The 22,048-nt window shown below is 41.7% G+C and overlaps 1 protein-coding gene across 3 annotated transcripts in view; it reads left to right on the forward strand.

Annotated features, from left to right (window-relative positions):
• Window positions 1-22,048, forward strand: part of MALRD1 (MAM and LDL receptor class A domain containing 1) — a 221,905-nt gene that overhangs the window by 75,368 nt on the left and 124,489 nt on the right. For all 3 annotated transcript variants that reach the window (XM_083579135.1, XM_083579137.1, XM_083579136.1), the window contains 5 exons: window positions 797-953; window positions 2,722-2,832; window positions 3,847-4,060; window positions 13,340-13,587; window positions 14,476-14,764. In XM_083579135.1, the coding sequence (XP_083435261.1) occupies window positions 797-953; window positions 2,722-2,832; window positions 3,847-4,060; window positions 13,340-13,587; window positions 14,476-14,764 (1,019 nt within the window). The remainder of the gene's footprint in view (window positions 1-796; window positions 954-2,721; window positions 2,833-3,846; window positions 4,061-13,339; window positions 13,588-14,475; window positions 14,765-22,048) is intronic.

Below are 22,048 nucleotides of genomic sequence, written 5' to 3' on the forward strand. Positions count from 1 at the left end.
TTGGTACCCACGTTATAAGTGGCAAAAAAATGAGGGGGACATTTAATTATTTTTCAGAAGGAATTTTTTGAGCTGTGTTGAGTGTGGGTTTGTGCATGCTTACCGTTGGTAACTGAGCAGCAGATTCTTTAAAAGCATTTCCCACTCTTCCAGTGTAACACCAGAGCCCCTTATGGTGGTCAATAGCTACCTGCTAGAATTACTATCCCAGAATTTCCCCGGAACAATGTTACATCAAGATGTAACATCAAGGGGCTTTTTTTTGTGTGTGGGGGTAATGGTGATCCCTGTCCAACTGCTAATAGTAAATATTATCATCACCACCACCACCACCATCATCACTCTTTTGGCATCCCTTTTGGTATCCCTAGCAAACTTAGCTGAAAGTTTGAAATGCTGAACTCTGGGCACACCCATACCCTATCTAGGCATGGCCAAACTTGGCCCTCCAGATGTTTTGGGACTACAGTTCCCACCACCCCTGACCACTGGTCCCGTTAGCTAGGGATGATGGGAGTTGTAGTCCCAAAACACCTGGAGGGCCAAGTTTGGCCGTGCCTGCCTATACATTTGGACCACTGTGTTTGTTTATTTTAATCGTTGGATCCCACTCTTCCTGCCTAAGGAGATTAGAGTGGCATACACTAAAAACAGTAAAGTTATATAAATAAGCAACAACAGCACAGAACCATACTTCAGGCAAAATTTATAGGACTCAAAAGCCTGATTAAAAATAACCGTCTTATGGAGTGAAAAATATGGAATTCATTTGATTTGTGAATTTCTCTCTTTACAGGGCGACTAAGGAAGGCTGGTATCTCTATGCAGACAGTTCCAATGGAGAATTTGGACATACTGCTGACATTACCACTCCAGTAATTTCTCAGACTGGACCGAAGTGCAAGCTGGTGTTTTGGAATTACATGAATGGGGCAACAGTGGGTTCACTGAAGGTACTAAAAAGACAGTTTACAGACTAAAAAAAGAAAGAAGAAGAATATTCACAACCTGCATGATGATTATGATGATTACATTTATATCCCACCTTCCCTTCAGGGAGCTCAAGATAGCATACATAGCTCTGAGATTACATCCACAAGCTCCTTTAGTACCCTCGGGTGCAGCTCCTCAGGCCCTCGAGAGCTGAATTCATTTAAAGTAGCTAGGTGTTTCCTTACCCCCTTTCTTCCTATCTTGGGCTTCAGCTCCCTTCTTATATCATTTATTCTGTTATCACCCCCTGAACTGTCTCTATGGCAGCTAGTCATTGTTTAAGAACTGAGTTTGCTCCCCCCCCCCTTTTGCTTCCCTGTCCATAGCCTGCAAGAGGGACTGTTTCAACTGATCATACATAAGCTGCTCTGGGAGCCTTTTTTGGCTGAAGAGTGGGGTACAAATGTTCTAATTAAATAAAAGAAATAATGTTGATATGTGAGACTTCTCTGTCAATGAAAACTGTTCCATTTAAAGGGAATGGCTATTTCATTTTGCCATGTTATGTGCAACTGGGAGATGATTTTTCTTCTATTAAAATGAAAAGCCTCTCTAGATAGTCCTGGAGCTAAAACTGCAGATCATTATACCTGGTGATAAATCCTGGAGAGGAAAAGCGTTTTGGGGAGCTGATGATGTACAGTTCTGTCATTGCTGTCTAGAATCACAATTTGACATACATCACCATACTTCCATCTCCTGATGTTGTCAGTTTGACTCAGTTAAGACACTTTAGCTTCAGTGAAGCATGTTTAGGGCAGTTGACTCCTGGGAGCAACCCGTCACAATTCAATGAATATTTACTGAGGCAGGAAGCGAGGAGGACACCTCATGCACCTTCTGAAGTTCAAGCTAAACAAGAGCTCTGGAACTTGATTGCAAAAGTTTTTTTATGCAAACAACTGGATGTTTAATGTACTGCGAAACGAAAATGAGTTTTGAAACTGAATACAATCATGGGGTAATAGCAATTTTAGCTGTTCTTGGTATTAGGATTGCTTTTCTTATTTCTTCGGCATACCAAAGGCAAGTGTCACCACTTGCTATTCAAACCAGTTGAAGTGGAAATGATCAAGCCTTGTTTACACAATCAAAATTTAAAAGTTGTTATTCTGGGGCTCTTATCCTCTCCCTTATGTGTTAATCTCCAGCCCTTTTCAGGCATTATTCCCTCCTTGCCCTTCCTTGCCCCGCTAATAACATTGTGCAAGGGCAAGCATGGGGATGTTCTCTAGTGCCCCATGTCATGCCCCCACAGGAGGAGTGCTCAGTTGCAGAAAAGGACCCATCGCCAAATTTCTTGCTGTTGTGAATACTGGATACACATGCGAAAGACCAATTCTGACCAGGAGTTCAGTGATTGGGTCAGAAACATTGGCTTTGATCATGTGGCTCTGATATTATTCAGACACATTCTGCAGATCTTACTAGAAGGAAGCCATTCCCTCCTAGCACTACATGTGACAGCAGGTTAATGCTTTGAATGTGTAAATAAATCAAAGGCTGGTGTGAGTTAAGAGGCTGCTATCCCAGATTCTGTTAAAGAAAAAAAAGCCATTCACCATAAACATACTGCATGTTCAGAGATTTGTAGGATAGTTATTATAACTATTTCTTTTCATGTAAAAATGAAACATGGAGCTAAACTGAAGCTGTTAAATACTGTTTGTCTTACGATTTGCAAAACACAAGTTGCTCATTTCACTGTAGATGTTGTTCGATTTTTAGGTGCTCAGAAAAGAGGGAAACATGTCTTTTGAACTTTGGTCACAGAGTGGCCCCCAGGGTCCTCAGTGGAACAGAGCTGAAGTGCATTTAGGTGTTCAATCTTATTTTCAGGTATGTGCAATTTTGTTTGCCTTCTTCCCTTACTATTTCAAGCTATTTAATGTTTCTGTTGTTCTGCGCTCATAATGTCAGCCTTAAGACATCATTGCATTTTGAAGCAATCAAAATCAAAATGATGCCTCTGCTGTAGAATGAAGTTCATTCATTAATGGCACATAGAAGCAGAAATTGGAGGCAGGATGTTTCTTAGAGAATCTGTTACTTCAACTGACTGCTTTATTGTTGCTTTATGGCCGAGATAAGGAACCAGTGACCCTCCAGATGTTGTCGGATACAATCAACCCCAGGCAGCATGACCAGTGGTCATGGACGATGGACATTGTAGTTCTACAATATATTCAGGGTCACATATTCCCAATCCCTGCTTTATGATGTCAAAACCTTACCACAGTTGGCAGAATCACAGTCTTTGGAAAATAGAATAATTTAGCAACAGATTTTCAAGACTCTTTAATTTTTTTTAGCCCCAATTGTATTTCTGTTTGCCTATATATATTTGCTTGTTTTGTATTACAAAGTAATGGTGATTCTGCATCGTACCAATCTTCCCTGTTCCCTTTTCTGGCAGTAAAATATGAACAATGTTAACTTTGGAATTGTTCACTCCCTACCAGCTATCTCCTTTGTGTTTCTCATGTAGCATTCTTGCCAGTAGTGGCACTTGTAATAGATGGAGCTGCCCTCCTGCTCCAGCATTGCTGCTGCTTACCTGGATGGTTTGGAGTGGTCAAGTCAGGGCCATGTGGGTGCCCTGGCAGGACCAATGGCTTGGCAGCAGCAATCCCACTACTGTACCTGTCCAGCCCTGAACTCTCCACCACTCTTCCCCTCCATATCTCCATACTGGTAAGCATTAGTAATACTGGTGTCGGGAGAGAAGCTTCACCCCACTGATGCTACTGATGCTCACCACTATCATATGGATCAGAACATTGTCTATTTACTAGAGGTGCATGCTTGTATCAGAATGTGGCTATTTATATTTCTACTTTCTCCACTTCACAGGTTATCTTCAGGGCGAAAAGGGGCATCAGTTATGTGGGAGATGTGGCAGTGGATGATATTTCATTTCAGGAGTGTTCCCCCTTACGGATCCCAGACAGACACTGTACTTCTGATGAATTTACCTGTGCCAACAAATACTGCCTCCCAAAGGATAACCTTTGCGATTTTGTGAATGACTGTGCAGATAACTCAGATGAGAATCAAAGCATTTGCAGTGAGTACGGCTGTTCCTTGCTTTAATGAGCAGAAGTTATCAAGTCTCTAGTGAATTATTTATATAGTAGCACTGCTGCCAGTTCATTAGTGGTTCCGAAATGTAAATGAAAAGCAAAATTAATGATTTTGAAATGCTTGTTATACTGGAGTCTGCCTCACATACACCCACATGTTCATTCAAACAGATGTCCCCACCGAAGAGTTTGCCAACCTCCTGGGTGCCAAAATCCCAAGGACTCCTGCGTCACCCAAGTAAATGTTTTGGCAGGAGGCAGCTGCCTAAACCTTGGGATTTAGGCACCCAGGAGGTTGGCACCTCTTAGCTGTTTGTATGAACATGTGGGTGCATGTGATTCCAGTCAATATTAGTGATAGTGTCCAAGGCACCTGGAAGTTGTATTAACCAAATTAAATAATGTGCTTCAGGCAATGGTGTGATTGTTATCTTAATTAATGTAAAATAAGAAAAAAAGGACTTGTTATTTAGTGTACTGGTATGATGCTGCTCAGCTTGCGAGAAGACACAGGGGGGCACCGGGCTATTACAATAGCATTTTGGTTTTACTACAGTTGCAAAATAAAATGTGGAACCAGCCCTACACATACTTTTCTAGAGAAATGGCTTCCAGTGCAATGAAAACACATCTGATTCTCAATTGTTACACGGACACTGAGAGGGGTGAGTTTTGGCAGCATCAAACAGGGTCCTCAGAGAATTATGTGGAACTAGATGTTGTTGCCCCAGCACTGCTGCTGTTACTCTGTCATCTAGTGCTGTTATGTTGCTTCAGCATCAGCAAATGCTTCCCTGTTGCTTTCCTGGGTGGAGAAAGAGTGGGTGTATGTTAACAGTGTCATGTGCAAGTGAGGGTGTGTGGATGTCTCTGCCTGTGTACCCAGGTCTTCCTACCACAATCTCCAACATATGCCCTTTGACTTTCTTGCTGCTACTAACCTTGCGGTCCACAGAGATAGACAAATTCCAAACTTGCTGTCGTATTTTCGCCAGTAACTTTCTTTCAGCGAGTTGATGTTGTGTTGATGCTGCTGCAATCTAAGTCTTGAACCATATTTTAAAATACAATAAAGTGAAAATGAGGTTATATATTCATAGAAATTTATTTTGAGCAGAAGCAAGCTAATAAACTATTTATTGCATCTTAAACTTGACCATAAGCTGCTTCCAGCTAGTTAAAACGGAAATTAAATTGTACATTGCTACATGTTCACTCCAGTGGCCAAGATTTAAATGAGCAAAGGGCTTTGATTCATGTATTTTTAAAACAACTTTTAAAAGATAAAATTTCAAAAAAAAATAGCTAATACCCCTAGGACATTCACCCGCTTTCAGTGTTAAAGCATATGAAAGGATGATTAAGCAACAGTGGTCACAGATGACAGGGCAAATCTCACAAAAATAATGTGTTCTCTCCAGACCAAAAGGGGATACAGAAAATGCACACTGTCCACCAAGCCCCGTTCTGTTCCCAGTAACCACAGGACACCTTTGCCCGGCGGCCCATAGATTGCAGCAAAATACTGGGCAAGGCTTTGCCCAGTATCTTCTCTGTGTGATGGGCTCATGGGAAAAAGCTTTCCAATGAGCCCTTGTTGAAGAGGGGAGGGGAAAGCCTATATAAGGCTGCTTCCCCTGGATATCACAGCCATTTTGTTTGAGAGTTTTCTGCATGCCCACCCTCGCATTCACTGAGCAATTTTGGGTCGTTGGTTGACATGGCAGGAAAGGATTTTTTTTTCTCTCTCAACCTGATTGGCACTTGGGTGGGGTTTTATCGCCTTTTCCTCAGGGAAATTATGGCTTTCCTTTGTTAGGCAGAAGAACATTGTATGAGGGTGGAAATGGCATTGGTCAGGATCAACATAGTATAGAGGGGACTCCAGGGGCCTGAGGGGAGGACTGACCACAACAAACCGAAGCATGGGTTCAGTACCTGCCTGGTTGGACTCTGCACCCTGGTCCCCCAGTGAGACCTTGCTTGTTTGGCTTGTACCACAGCAAGGTTCAACACTGGCTGACTCCCGTCATATAGGTTTGGGGCGATCCAAATCCAGTGGATCCATTCCACCAACATGGGGCTTGTGGAATGATGAACTGATCCGGGGACCCAATGCCATGACAACCCTTGCCCTGCCTGCTGCTGTTAATTTGGCCTGATTTTATCCCATCACTGTTGTACAGTCTGGTCATTTTGCTACTCTCATGGGTCACATAATGTGCTTGCCTGGGCAATTGCATACCTACCCAGCAAATTGCAATTTGGTGCTCTCAAATTTGCAAGAAAACAAAGCAAAATGATGCCAAAACATTTTAAAAGATTTGGGAATGAATCCTATAAATATTTCCCAATATAACAAGAAAGGTTTCATGTTGAACACTGCATCTTATGCATCCAAATATCTTATTTCATTTTAACAAGGAATGCTAATTTGAAAATTTTAAGTACAGGCAACAAAAAAGGGAAAACTGTTACGAAAAAGGAGCAATGCTGCTGAGTGCTCCAGATGGCTGGAAAGCCAAACAGGATGTTTATGTTATGGGACTGTACCATGGGAACCAGGGACAGTCTATTATGTGCTCTGAGCACCGGATGTTAGCTCAGAGTTTCACATGACCCTGTACTGGAAGTACATGGGTGGAGTTATTCTCTCTCTGCAGCTGGGTATCAGAGAGTGCAGACATGTTGTTCTCTGCACTGAGGAAAGACAGAAATAAAGGCATGTAAATACATTTCTGTCTGTCTCTTTCCCCTCCCTGGGGATGGCAGGGAGTGAGGGAGGAGGAGTGGCTGTGTTCTTCTTTCACGTTTGAAGAAGGATCGGCCGATAAAGACCTCGCCTTGTCTTGCCGGGAGTCGCAGACAGGAGGTCACAAGGATTCAAGCCGGGCACCTGGAGGGTGGCCAAATGCCTCTGAATCGAAGGCTTGAATCAACATATGGTAGCAGAGGATGGTGGTTATCTGATCCATGGGAATCAGCATGAGAGGTGAGAGGTTGATGGATCGTGTGCCATCCTCTGCACCAAGGAAAGAAGATAACGTCTGCAATTGCAGCCAGAAGCTGAACAGACGGCTGGCCCCAAGAGGGGGTGTTTTCCAAGCAACGGAGCCCCAAAAAGGTATGCTGAATATCGGGCTAAAAGTGTGAATGCAGATTGATTTATTCTCTGGTTCACGAGAGCTGCGTTTGGCAAAACAAGCTCTGAAAGAAAGGCTTGCATACCAGGAATTCCTGTGGTAGATAAGGATTCCCGTCCCGAGAAAGGTTGCTAAGCAACGACAGTCAGGGCAGTGGAAAACTACTGACACCTGGGGCTGGCTCAGTCAGAGCTGGGAAAGCGAAAGTTGTTTTGACTGTGAGACTGTGGAGATTGCCTGCCTGAGAAAAGAGGCAGAAAGACAGCTCAAAAGGAGCTTTTGGATTTTAACTAGCTCGAGTGAGAGAGCTGAGACTTGGATTCAAAATGGATGCCAAGGACAGGGGGAGGGAAGAATGGAGTTCTAATTCCCCCACTGATGTTGCTACTGGAGAGGATGCTGTAGCTTTGAACGTTGTACAGTGCTACAATTGTGGACAGGCTGGGCATCTTCAGCGGAACTGTAAGAAGCCACGTCAGCCAAAAGGAGCGAAGGGCCGCTCAGCAAAGCCTGAGGCGTCAGGCAAAGGTCATACCAAGCCTATGGTGGAACCTGCAAGGGCTTTGATGGCGAAAGGAACCACGCCAGATGTTGGGAACGCGTTTATTATCGATACTGCAGCGACGGTTCATATGTCCCCACACAGAGGACTCTTTTCGACGTTTAAGAAGCAAAGCTTCGCTGTGGAACAAGCCAACGGTCAGAAGCTGGAGGCGACTGGGGTTGGATCTGTGTATCTTAAGAGTCTGAACTTGACAATAAACAATGTTTACTTGGTTCCTGAATTGAAGTTCAATCTGCTGAGTGTTTCGCAGATTGCAAAGAGAGGACTGAGACTGTCCTACGATGATAAGAGCTGCGAGATCTTCAAAGATGGAGAGTTATATCTTTCTGCCAGACAGAAAGGTGGACTGTATTTGTTGGACTTTGAGCAAAGTGATTACATGGAATGTAATGCTGAGTCTAACGTGATTTCTCTTGCAGGTGTGACCAAAACGAGTGCCAAGAAGGTGGCCAGGGTCGACAGAGCATTTCAGCGGGTGTATGCTGATGTGATTGGTCCTCTAGAACCATCTAGAGGCAATGCAAGATATTATCTTGTGTGTGTGGATCATTTCTCTAACTTTGTCTGGGTTTATGTGTTAAAGAAACCACAGGAAGCCTTGGAAAGGTTTCAAGAGTTTTGTGACAAGGTTAAAGACATGCATGATGCTAACATTGATTGTCTATTCACAGATGAGAAGCAGATTTTTCTTTTACAGGATTTCCAGAGGTTCCTGCAGAAGAAGGGGATCAGACACAAGATTGCTGTTTCAGCGGAAGCGTGGAACAGGGGTGTCTGTGTACGGGTGAACAGAGAATTGCAAAAGGGGATGGATGCGCAATTGCTTAGTTCACATCTGCCACATGAGTTCTGGGCGGAGTCACTCATGTCGTATTGTCATGCATGGGTGAGAAAGGTTTCAAAAGAGTTGGGAAGTTCTCCTTTTGAGAAACTGTTCCAGAGAAAACCTTCTGTTGCCCATTTCAGGGTTTTTGGGTCTCATGTGAGGACAGAAGCTCCAGGTGGAGTAAAGAATGCCAGAGGCATTTTTGTGGGGTATGAAAAGGGTCTCTACAGAGTAATTTTGTCTGAATCTGGTCAGGTGATTCTCACAAAATTTCTAGAGAGTGCTCCTGAAAAGGAGAGAGTGATAGTGCACACATTTCCCACAGAGGACGATTCAGATGATGATTTCACAGATTACAGTGGTACTGAGAGTGACAGTGATAGCTCAGAGAGCTCTGTTGTCACAGTCATTGAGAGGAAATCTCACACAATGGATAGACCTTCACAGGTGAAGGATGAACCACTGTTTGCTGTTGGAACTGGTTCTCCTAAGAGTTCTGAGACAGGACCAGTGAGCAGAGAGGATCAGCACCTCATACGTAGGTCTGAGAGAGTTACAAAGGGTCAACCACCTAAGAGGTACTCAAAAGAGTTTGCTAACTTAGCTGTTGCATGTGTTGCTGTTGTAAACAACCGAGGACAGGTTGGAGCTGTGTCTAAGTCAGAGACAAAGACACAACAGAGAGTTGCTAGCCAAGGGAGTGCAGATGCACTCGTTCCTTGGAAACCAGACAACCAGAGAGGTACACTGGGGAAACCAGTGGCGGGGAGTTCCAAGGGTGGAACTGAAACAACAGGGGAGTGTTATGTGTATAACAACTGTTTGTTTTCTTCTCTGGATCACGCTTTGCATGCCGCAACACGCATTGATTCTTTTGGGGGAGGATGTTACGAAAAAGGAGCAATGCTGCTGAGTGCTCCAGATGGCTGGAAAGCCAAACAGGATGTTTATGTTATGGGACTGTACCATGGGAACCAGGGACAGTCTATTATGTGCTCTGAGCACCGGATGTTAGCTCAGAGTGTCACATGACCCTGTACTGGAAGTACATGGGTGGAGTTATTCTCTCTCTGCAGCTGGGTATCAGAGAGTGCAGACATGTTGTTCTCTGCACTGAGGAAAGACAGAAATAAAGGCATGTAAATACATTTCTGTCTGTCTCTTTCCCCTCCCTGGGGATGGCAGGGAGTGAGGGAGGAGGAGTGGCTGTGTTCTTCTTTCACGTTTGAAGAAGGATCGGCCGATAAAGACCTCGCCTTGTCTTGCCGGGAGTCGCAGACAGGAGGTCACAAGGATTCAAGCCGGGCACCTGGAGGGTGGCCAAATGCCTCTGAATCGAAGGCTTGAATCAACATATGTTGCAACATGGCAAAATCACATGCTGCAGTCCTTAGTTACATCATGAGTGAGCTTGAGTAAAGCCTGTGCTTAAATAAAATTGTGTTATTCTGGAATTGCAGAGGCAAAAGAAGGGAAATTTTGACCTCTGCCACTGGCTAGGACACTAAGGTGTACCAGGTGGTTTTACCACCTGTCTTTCAGAAGGAGACCAACTTGGTCCCATCTTAAGACTTTGCAATAGATTTTTGTTTTTTTTAAGGGGATTTGTCCCATTCCAGTGACTATTTTTCCTAACCTAACATTAGATCTAATCTCCCCCTACATGCCCCATTAATTTATCTTGATAATGAAAAGAATGTCTAAGAAAAAAAATTGACACAGTGGAACAATTCCTCAGCAGATAAAAATGTAATTAAGTTTAGAATATAATCTATTGTTGAAGTCAGGTCTTTTTTGACATAAGATAATCAGGTAGCTATGCTCACTTCATTTCCAAAAGGAATATCATTGTTCAAAGTGTGCCAAATGATGATGCCGTCTTAGCTGTGATAATCTACTATCACAAAGCACTGCTTGGGATGGACCTGCTTACACGGTGATCTCACCCTCCAGAGAAGTGCATGACAAAGAAAATGCATTTCTTGAATATATTTTTTAAATAAATTAAAATGAGAATGTAGTCTGTACTGTCTCTTGACAACAAATCACGCTTGAGATTTATGAAACCGTGTGTTGACAATGCTGAAAGTGGACCAGCTGTGATGAACGTCTAATGTTTGAATTGAGTTTTGTTTAGTTTTTTGTTTGAAGTTCAGTATCAGTCTCTTAAAGCTGACATAATCATTGCATTTGGGAGCTGCAGTGGCTATGTGGTGGTTCACTCTTTGATGTTTGCATCAAGCCCTGATTCTTTAAATCAGCAGGGCCCAGGAGGATCAGCAGTAAGAAGCCTTTCTGATGGAAGTGTTGGCATAATACTTGGGATTTGTTTTGGAAACTTTACTTGTTTTGGAGCTTGGGCCCAAGACAGAGGAAGGGCAGTCTCAGTGAGATGTATTTATTATGGTTGCAAATTCAAACATGCACCAGGTTTTATTATTACCTATTGCATCTTATTCCACTCTTCCCTAAGACATGGGTCAGGCTGAGAGTTATGGATGTACCAAAGAACAGCCAGTGAGCTTGTGGAGTTGAACCCAAGACTCCCTGGTCCTAGTCCAGGCATAGCAAACTCGGCCCTCCAGATGTTTTGGGACTACAACTCCCATCATCCCTGACCACTGGTCCTGTTAGCTGGGGATGATGGGAGTTGTAGTCCCAAAACATCTGGAGGTCCGAGTTTGCCTATGCCTGGACTAGTCTAACCACTGCAGCTTAGTTTCTCAACATATGAAATACCAGCTTTATTATCAGGTTGCAGTCCATTAAATAAAATGGGAGATTTGAGGATTAGAGTAGAGGATCTTTAAATGGTAAGAAAATGAAAAGCCTTTTCTTAGTCTGCTTAGGTGAGCTGCAGCAAGTTCAGTTAGTTTCCTTAAAATGTGTTGAGAAGCACCCATGTATACGTGAGGTTGGATGGTCATTTGTTATGGATGCTTTAGTTGAGATTCCTGCATTGCAGGGAGTTGGACTACATAGTCCTTAGGGTCCCTTCCAATGACTGTTCTAGGATTCTCTGCCTCTTGTGCAGCTGTCCTCTTTTAGTTGATGATGGCTCGTTCCATTATAGAGGTTCTCACTTGATGCAGCAGTTATCAAGTGACAAGCACATATGTATGAGGCAATCCTTCCTTGTTTCCCAATGAAACCTCAATACTGTTGGGGGGAATATCCATTTTAAAGTAGCTCTAGTACCTCTTTTTAAAAAGACCATACAACTTTCTTTTACACAAAAATATTGGGGGAAACATACATTGTGAAACTTTAATTTGCCTTCTGCAATTCTCCAAAGCCCTTTCCTCATTAATTTAGCTAGCTAAAAGAATACTTCAGCATAAGTTTAGATTTCCCTGGTTGTAAGATGGAAGTACCACTTACCATCAACCAGAGAGGGCAGTCCAGTGCAGCTGCAGTGGTGCCTGGTTGTTTTCTGGCTTTAGCATGGGATGACATCACTTCCTCCTCCACTGGCTGCTGGAGCTCTCCCATGGTTGCAGCCAGTCGTGGGCAAGCCTCTCATTGTTCTGACCTTCATTTCTCTCTGTGTTCTGGGAGACCAGGGCAGAAGGAATCTGGTCACAGCAGGAGGGGGAGACTCTCTGGATTCTTCAGCAGCCTGCCTCATCTCTCTCTCCTGCCACCCTTCCTCTCCTGCCTCTGAGTCTAGACTGCCCTCTGCCACAGCCTCTTCCTGCTCACTAAACGCTGTTACTTCTGCAGCTTCTGACACCTCCTCCTTCCAGTCTGCCCCCTCTTCTCCCTCTGAACATGCATCACCATCCCACCACAAATCCCCTGCTTCTGAGCCTTCTTCCCCTGGGGGTTGGCTCTGCATCCAGCCAGTCCATGACAGCAGACAGGCTGGTTGATACAGGATACACACCCAATGCCTACACCAAACCCTGATGACATCTCTAATAAATAAACTTGTGGCCTGTTTAATCCCAAATGGTTGTTCTGTGCTTATTTCAACTTCCCACCGCCTGCAGCATCACTGTGCCTGGACTCGCAAATTGTACCTTCTCTTTGAATATAAAAGAACATATCTAGTCAAGTTGTTTTTTGCTCTTTTTTAATTATCTCTTTTTATACTGAAGTAACGTTAAGTCCAAATATAACTAATTTCACAGGTAATTTCCATATGAAATAAGCTGCATCCTGCTGTTTCTTTTAATAGTTGACCTTGTTCTCTGATGGTCCAATTCCTGTATCTAGTATAATTCTGTATGTTACTAAAATATATAAAAAGTTTGTTCTCTTTTGCTTGTCTAGAAGAATTGATTTGTTACGATCTTTGAATCTTAAAACTTAGAAACTTAAAACAATAGGTTTAACAATTAAAAATTTAAAGCTTTCTGTTTTTCTCAAAATATTATGAAATAAATATCTAAGGTACCGGATATTTTTGGTTTACCCATATTGCCTCTTATAAACATTCATTTGTGAATTGCAATTAGATACCTATTGGGTAAAATAAGCCTGAATTAAACAAAAGGCTGTTTGCTAATCTAAATTCCTTTTAAAATAATGTCATTATCACCATCAGCCTTTGCATGATGGTGCATCAGCCACCTGTTAAAAAGCCTTTCATTAGTTAAATGAGACTCCCTCCATTTTGAGGATAAAGGCAGAATATGTTTGTTATTATGGTGCTAATTTCAGCATTTTGCATTCTTTTTCAATTTTAGACACTTTGAATTTTGTTGGGGTTTTTTTGTTTTGTTAGGTATGTCCATTGGGCGCTGTGATTTTGAGTTTGATCTCTGTGATTGGGAACAAGATCAGAATGATGACTTTGACTGGAATCTCAGAATTGGAGGAATCCCAAGAGCAGGCACTGGGCCAGTAGCTGATCATACCTTGCAAGAACCATCTGGTCATTACATCTTCATAAAAAACTCCTTCCCTCAGTTGCCAGGGCAAGAAGCCAGAATTACTAGTGTGACTGTAAGCAGAAAGAGCAGAAATTGCAAGGTATGTGAAGGAATGTCTAGCAGGAACAATAGAAGTTAATTACTAATTGCAAGAATCAAACATCACTTAAGCATCCCTTAGAGAAAATATTTGGTTTTATAGGTATCACCTTGTTCCTTTAATTAGCCGAGTGCTATTGTAAAGCAGTATTATGTTGCTTTCAGTGTAGAACCTCCAAAAAGGGAAATAGGTTCTGTTGAAAACTTCATTTGTTCTGAATGAAATACATTGCTTAAGTGACATTAGTGTTTGGATCTTGGCTGCTGGGTGTAGAAAACATCTTATGATAAAAATGTACAGAATAATTTGTGTGCCTCTGATAAGCTATTGAAATGAAGCAATGATAAATATTTGAATAAAAAAGATTATTGCGGTTAAAATGTCAGTTGGATTCCACCGCCAAACATTTGATAGTGGGAAATAAACATTTATTTTTCAAAGGAAGTTATTTATTTATTAGGTTTCTAAGGTGCCCTACTGTGGAACTCTCAAGGCAGTTTAGAAGCATATTAAAGCAACAAGAAACAATCAAAAACAACAAAGTTAACTCAAAACAACGAAAGGAAGACAGTGTATTTTATTACACTGGATCTAAAATGAGACTTCATGGGTGATACTGAACCAGTCTCCAAGAATTCAGTATCTCTATTAAGAAGTGCAACTGCTTTATGTTCCCCTGTCCCACCACCTTCCTCTTGAAACCTGGTCTTTACTGTAAAATTATTAATGGACTATAGATATTTAAATGGATAAATATTGCAAATCCACTGCACACTGACAGATAGTCTGTTGGATTCTTTTCTCATGGAACCATAAAACATGTTTTCACTATGAAGCGAGTATTATTTCAAGTCACTGCTCCATATTTACTCCTTCTCTTCATTTCAGGTAATATTCTACTACCACATGTATGGAGCTAACACTGGATCACTAACTGTCTACCAGGTGACAGCATCAAATCCCCCCCAAGTATTATTCAGCCTCTCTGGAGATCAGGGGAATTTCTGGAAAAGAAAAGTGCTGCTATTAGAAGCCTATGAGGACTTCCAGATCACCTTTGAAGGGCGTGTTGGAAAAGGCTACAGATATATAGCCCTTGATGACATCGTGTTTACAAGGGAATGCTTGCCATCATCAGGGTTCTTGCCAGATGAACCTACAGCATCACCCCCAACAGGTAATTACTTGAGAATGTCAAGAAAGATCTCACTCTCCACTTCACTTTTATATTTCGGCAATATAGCGATCAGCACATTGATGGGATGTGGTCATTGAAAAAGCATAAATATATCGAGTCGCTTTAAAGAGGGAGAATCTTTTTGAACTTCCCCATCACATATAAATGCTTGCAGGTTGCACAAACATTTCCCCTGTGTGGCAATGGATCTCTGAAGATCGCTGGATTACTTCAGACTTTTCTGAAATGTGTTAAATGAGGACGTTGCCCTAGTAATTGACAACATAATTCAAAATCTGCCGTATGCAATGGAGCTGAGATGCAGGACACCTTTTAAAATGAGATCCTCTAAAATAAGAGATCACTTAAAATAAGGAGCTTGTTGTGGTTTTGTGCAGGAGAGAATTGTATCCAGCTACTCCAATTTGTTCTGGGTTGTTGCAGCCCATAGTTGAAGTCAAAGCCTTTAATTTATTAACTTCTCTTGACAGAACTCTTCACTTTAGTACTGATGAGTCTGTGCTTCAGGAAACAGAACAATCTTAGTTATATATATCCATATCAATGCATAAGGTTGCTCTCGGGGGCATGTTCTTAAAGTCTTGTTTACAATTTTAAGTGTAAAAGTCTATTTTTAACGATGTTGCATTTATGGTTTAAAATGCATATCAAAGTAGCTAAAGATACCGCCATAGTTCCTGAGAACTGTGGGCAGAAAGAGGTTTGCACAAGGGGACTTTCCCATCCCCTCTTCCCTACTGTTAGGGTTGCCATATTTCAAAAAATAAAAACCAGGACACCCGGGGCGTTGTTGAGCGCCACTTGCATCAGGTGCTCCTACCTGATTCCCTTTCCCATTGAACCCTAGACCACATCCCCATACTTATCCAGAACATTCCCTGACCCTGAAGAGAAACATTATTTCCCTCCCAGCACAACCTAATATTTAAGTGAGTGTGCTTTAGAATCGGAGCCTGAAAGCAATAAAATTGATGGTGATTGTCAGACATATTTCTTGCAATTTACTGCCCCCTTTGACAAGGCATTTATTATTACAGGGAATTACTGAAGCCTGGAGATATGGGTGTGCTTGACAGGGAGGTGTATTATGTTCCATCTCCATTGGCCTTTTATTTAGCATATGATACCAATATGGTGTTAAACTACACTGGGAATTAAGAAAATTTATTATTCTTGCTGTAGACATATTTTTTTTTAAGCGCTCTTGCTGCTTTGGAGACTCTGAACCAAAGTTCTGTGCTTTATTTTAAAAACAAAACAAAACCTTCTTGACCACGTTCACCTGGCAGTTTGTGAGCAGTTGGGAGACTCTTGGGATAGCTGGAAATTCTAAATCAATTCTTTCGGACAGTGAAAGCTTTTCATTTCTTATCATCATGCCAGGGATGTTAAAGCCTTACAAACATTCATGTGGGACCCATTTCCTTTTATAGAATAACCAAGGTTTTAGTCATATGTGAGTGAGTGAGTGAGTGAGTGAGTGAGTGAGTGTGTGTGTATGAATATATATATATTCTCTAAACACTTTCAGATTAACACAATTGTGCAGGAAGCTCATTAATCACTTCTTTTGTCCCATTCTTGTTCACCTGCCACGATTTGGTACTCAAAAGTTTCAAGGTCAGTGCTTTTAATGCAACTTTTTGCTGGAATTGTGGAGATCCAGAGACAATGGGATTAGCTGCACTAAAGACTCATATCTCTTTGATCTTTATTATGCTGAGCACAGCATGTTATAGTATAGGAAACTGCACTGACAACAAAACTCAGCTTTAAAAAAAAAAAATAGTGCTCAGTTTTTTTCTAGCTCCCAGAAATAAAGTTTGCCAGCCATTCAGCATTGACTGAGTTCTTTATTTGAACAGTATAATGACAAGGTTGTGAATAATTAAGTTCAATAAATTGAGATGACCCCCAAGCTGAAACACCCTCCATCTGTTTACTGAAGCACTTCAAAAACTTAATCATACCTCAGACATTTCAAGTATAGCGCACCTTTTCGTTTAAGACAATTTTCATCTCACGTCTCCTACAGGATCTTTATTGTGATTAAGAGTTACAACTATTACATTATGCTCAAAAAACCCAAGCATAATTAATTTTAGAGTATTGTATATAATTAAATATTTAATGTATTATATGTAATGTAAACACAAATAACATAATTGTTTGTTGGTTTTGGAAACTGGTGCTACCCTCCATTATTTTTGAAAACGATTAACTCCCCAAAATCTATGTAGAGGATACTTATGACTTTGAATAGTTAACTACTACTCCTATTAGTACTACTAGAATATAGACAGCTCAGTCAGCACAGCATGAGACTCTTAATTTCAGGGTTGTGGGTTCAAGCTTCACATTGGGTGGAAGATTCCAGCACTGCAGGGGGTTGGCCTAGATGACCCTTGTGGTCCCTTCCAACTCTGTGGTTCTATGATTCTACTGTTACGACACCATCAGTGTACATGGTATCTTATGAACTGAAAAAGATGTATAGAGAACTATAAGCAAGTATGTCCTGCAAGGTGCTTACAGCAAGGAAGGAAGCTGTGTAAGCAGTAGAGGGAGAAGAAAAGATCATGAGAAAACAATGATATAAACCTATCCTATCCTGAACCTCCCAAACACACAGAGACCCTCCTCAGAGGCTCTGCTCCAAATGCTTGTGCCATCATAGTTACAGTACATAGATGCTTGAGCTAGGGCCATCTCAGTAGTGGCATCCAACTTATAAAACTTCCTCCCAAAAAAGGTTCCTCTTGCATCTTCCATGGTCTTTTTAGGCACTTGGCAAAGAAAATATTATTTTGAATGGCTCTGGAGCTCTTTGCATTCTTCAGCGGCTGGTTCTATATCCTGGTGTGCATGTCTGGTCCTTCTCAGTAAATTTATTTCTCACCATAGTTTTTTTGTATTTTTTAAGAAAAATATTATGGATTTCTTGTTAATTTTACACAATTGGTTTTGTTTTTTTTAATTGTTAAGTGTTCTGTCCCAGGCAATGGTCTCATCTAGACTGATTTCTAGTCAGAGAAGGGTTAGTTCAGGCAGAAATCAAGTAAGGCAGGATGCAGTCCTACTGAGGGAAATATCTATCATCTATCTATCTATCATCTCTATCTATCTATCATATATCTATTTTCAGCTTAGATGCTGTTTTTCAGAACTAAATGTCCTCCCAAACTGGCTCGCAGTCAGAAAATTATTAGCAAAACAGCACCAAACAGCACCATCTCAAAATCACATCCCTCAAGTCACATGTAAATAAGACATTTGAAAAATCTACAACTGACAGAACAGTATTTTTTTTATTATTAAAAAAACACACCATAAAAATAATAACAGCCAGGCTAACATCATCAGATCCCAGCAGTGGTTCCAACCCTGCTCATAAGCTTCCTGAAATACATCGGTCAGCTGACACAACCACCTCCAGGCTTCCTGCTACCTTCTGCCTTCACTAGCAAACCCATCTCTGTTCTCTCATATCCATGGATTCTCTCTTGGAAGATTGTTCGATGCAAATCTTTATCACCTTCTTCTTCACACAGGTTGGCTTAGTTTGCTGCTTTCTCTGTGTCTTAGGGATTCTCCTCTAGCAGAATTGGCAGCCATACCTTCCGAAGGATGTGGTGTGTTTTCAAATACCCTATTATGCCACCTCTTCCCAACTGCAGCCCTTTGCCATCTCCATGCCAACTGGCCAACTAGCAAATTGGCCCTACTGGCAAAAGTTAAAATACAATACACTAAAGCAAACTAACAGTAATAACAGCAGATAAAAACCATGCTTGGATAGTCACACAACTATTTTGTTTACACTGTTATAAAACAGACATGGACATTGGATCAAGTGATTTTATTTTATCTGTGTGTTTATTTTGTAATATAGGGAGAGGGAAGATGAATCAGAATAATAGAATTAGACCCAGGCTGGATGCTCAACGAATGCTAACTTATTGACAACTGCAACAAAACTCATGGATGCTGGGTCAGATTCTTGGTGAAAAATAATGAGGGAAAGCAGAACTTTTTAGGTGTATTCTCTGAACAAACAGGCATGTATTGCTAAGAGAACATACTTTAGCATGCTGTGTCTGTTCACAACGGAGCTGCAAGACAGAATATATGACCCAGTTCACTTCTAGGAAAAAAGATTGCGGGATGAATAGAATTTAATGCGAGAGTAGAAAACTCTTCAAAAGCTTTTTTGTCCACCTGCCCCCAATCTCTTTAACAATAACTTACAATATCCAGATCTGTCAGAGTTTACATGAGAGGACCTTTCACCTTGTGAAAAACATGACTCTTCTGTGCAAGCTTAAATATTTGTATTTTATACTTCCACTTCTCCTGATAACCTCTATCAGTGACCTTGTTATTGTTTCCACTTCACAAATATCAGTGTAAACTGGGGGTTTATAATGCTATTCATCCCATTTGCCTTGGTATAGTTATCCTGAAGCCTCTCAATACATACTAACTATAATATACATGTTTTGTCAAAGGGGGAAAAAGACTGCCAGCTATAGAAGTCGAAATGTTGCTGTGCAAATGTTAGCAGTAAATTTCATTCTACAAGACAGAAATGATCTGCAAGTCCTACTGTGGACACCATTAGCAAAATGCCTTATTTGAAATTCTGATAGTCGTGTTTACAACCATACGATGCAATACAGGGATAGACTCTGTTTGTGCTCATGCCATTTTCAATGAATCTTCCATCCCAGTGTTGAATAGTTTCAAAGAACCCTGCTTTCCTACTAAGTGAAACTGATTTTACAATGCTGCTCCTTTTCATGAGTCATTTTAGACTAGTCGACAATCCGGTGTTTGGTTTCAACCCACCAATTCAAGTACAGCAGAATACAACCCCAAATTTTTGTTTTCCAAACCACTGATTAGAATTTTATCTCAGATGGTGAAAACAGATTACACCCATTTAGTAATTCTTAAATCTGGATTAATCCCAAGGTTTACTCTTGTAGCTTGAGTGGTTTGGTAGGTAAAGTAAAATTACTGAAGGAATAGGCTGATAATATAACTTTCTTCCTACCTACAAAAGGCAGAAGGTTGGTTCTGCCTGTGTGGCTGGCATGGTCTATTCTGCTCCAACAGTTCTTGCATCATGTGGGCCATCATGTGTCTTAGAAACATTTTTTACAGCTGGGAATGGCTATTGATGACTTCTGCTACCTTTCAACAATGAAACTATTATTAGCTGTTACTAATAGCCAGTTTCACAGGGCACTGGTGGAGGAAGAGGGGGGCAGGGGTAGTGCACTGCCCCCAGCAGCACAATCTTGGTGGGGTGCAATCGCGCTTGCCCCCCGCCCATGCTAGGTGCCATGCCCCCAGGATGCGTGCCATGCCCCTGCGGGTGGCATGTCACGCCTCCGGGACACACACCAGCCATGCCCCCACCTGCTCTCCACCCCCTGGTGCTGGAGCATGAAGCTCCGCCACTCACAGGGAATGCTTACACGTGACTGCAGTAGCTATTATTACCGCACAAGCAATCACCTTTTGCCATAGACAGCTTATTACCTATCTTTCATTTGTTGAATGGGAAGTGATTCATCTTGTAAAGGAAGAAGAACACAGTATAAAAATGAGCTGAAAAATATATTTTAAAATTTATTGTTTTGGTCTTTGTTTGCCACTCTCTTCATTTTGTCTTATGTCTGCATGTTCATTCACAAAAGTGTTGGCTACTGCTATCATTTCAGGAGAGAGAAGACTTTTCCTGCATTGCTTGAGATGGCTGTAGCCCTCTTCAGTCATTAATCTGGACACAAAATAAAGTGCAATGAGAACAGAACAAGTCGCCGTCCCCTTGACCTTCATCTATTCAAGGGTCCTGTTTTTGGTACAGACTATTGTATGCATGAGCTTATTTTTCAGGGTTCTGAACCACATGTATTGGACCTAGGTGTATCTGGCTGTATTTGGATAGTCTCTGCAAACAGGAACTTTAAATGCATGGAGGCTGAGAGCAGGGTACCCGGATGTGGAACCCAGAGCCAGAGGGACAGAGGGACTTCGGTGAGGCTGCTCAGCTGATGTTCAGGGTAGCAACTGCTGCTGCGCTTCCCTACATGTCGGCTGTTAGACAGGGAGGATGAGCAGCCTCAACAAAGTTCTGCTGCCCCTCTGGCTCACAAGGAGATGCTTCCCAGAGCCCAAAGAGGACATCCTCTTCAGGCTTTGGGGAGGGTCTCCTCATGATCCATGAGGACTCCCCACTTATGTAAGGGTCCACTTGCTAACAGCTTCTGCAGATGATTGCTGTGGAAAAACATATTGACCCCTTTCAAAGGAGTCTCTCCTGTCCATTAACTAGCCAGACCACTTTTATGACTTCTGTTTTACCAACAGATAGTACTGTGAATATTTTGAAGCAAGCAATGCTGTAGAATTGCACTGCAAGACTGCACCCTAAACACACTTTCTCAGGAATGAGTCCTATTGGATACAGTGGGATATACCTCCAAGTAAACATTCATAGGATTATGTTGTACAGCCCATGTATTTGTTACACCTGCACCCTCCTAGTGGTGCAGCAATAAAACTGCTAACACATTTGCAAAGCTAAGCAGGGTCCAGTATGGTTTCAAACTGGATGGGGGAACCACATGTTGAGATTCCTGCATTGCAGGGGTTTGAACTAGATGATCCTCAGGGTCCCTTCTAACCCTGCAGTTCTATGGTTCTATGGCATCAATAGGGTTTAAAAGAACTCAGCTTTCTTTGGATTATGCCCATTCAGTTCTTATTAGTGCGGAAACACTGAAAACAACATTCTGTATATATCTACCAAGACGTCAGTCCTTCTGAACTCAGCAGAGCTTATTCTCAAAAAAGTGGGTACAGGATTGTTCTCTTAATTGCCTAGTTCTGTCTAGTTTGGGGCCAGTGTGTTGTAGTTTGGGGCTAGTGTGTTGTAGTTTGGTGTTGTAGTTTGGGGCCAGTGTGTTGTAGTTTGGTGTTGTAGTTTGGGGCTAGTTTGGGGCCAGTGTGTTGCAGCGTAGAGTGCAATTTTTAAAACTAGTTATTAAAATTATTTTGTACTATCTTTAAAAGAAATTGTTGTGGCTTTCCTTATCATCCCCTTGGTTGGCTCTCCTTATTACCTGGTGTGCATATCTCTGTGACAGTTAGTTTCTTTCATTTTCCCTTTAAAAATGAAACAAAACAGCAGCACCCCAGTCCTCACATGTTTGCTTGAATTCAGTGCATGTGGTTTTAAAAGGCTTTTCTTCT

Source organism: Podarcis filfolensis (genome assembly GCF_964270895.1).
Source record: "Podarcis filfolensis genome assembly, chromosome: 12".
Taxonomy (NCBI): Eukaryota; Metazoa; Chordata; class Lepidosauria; order Squamata; family Lacertidae; genus Podarcis; species Podarcis filfolensis.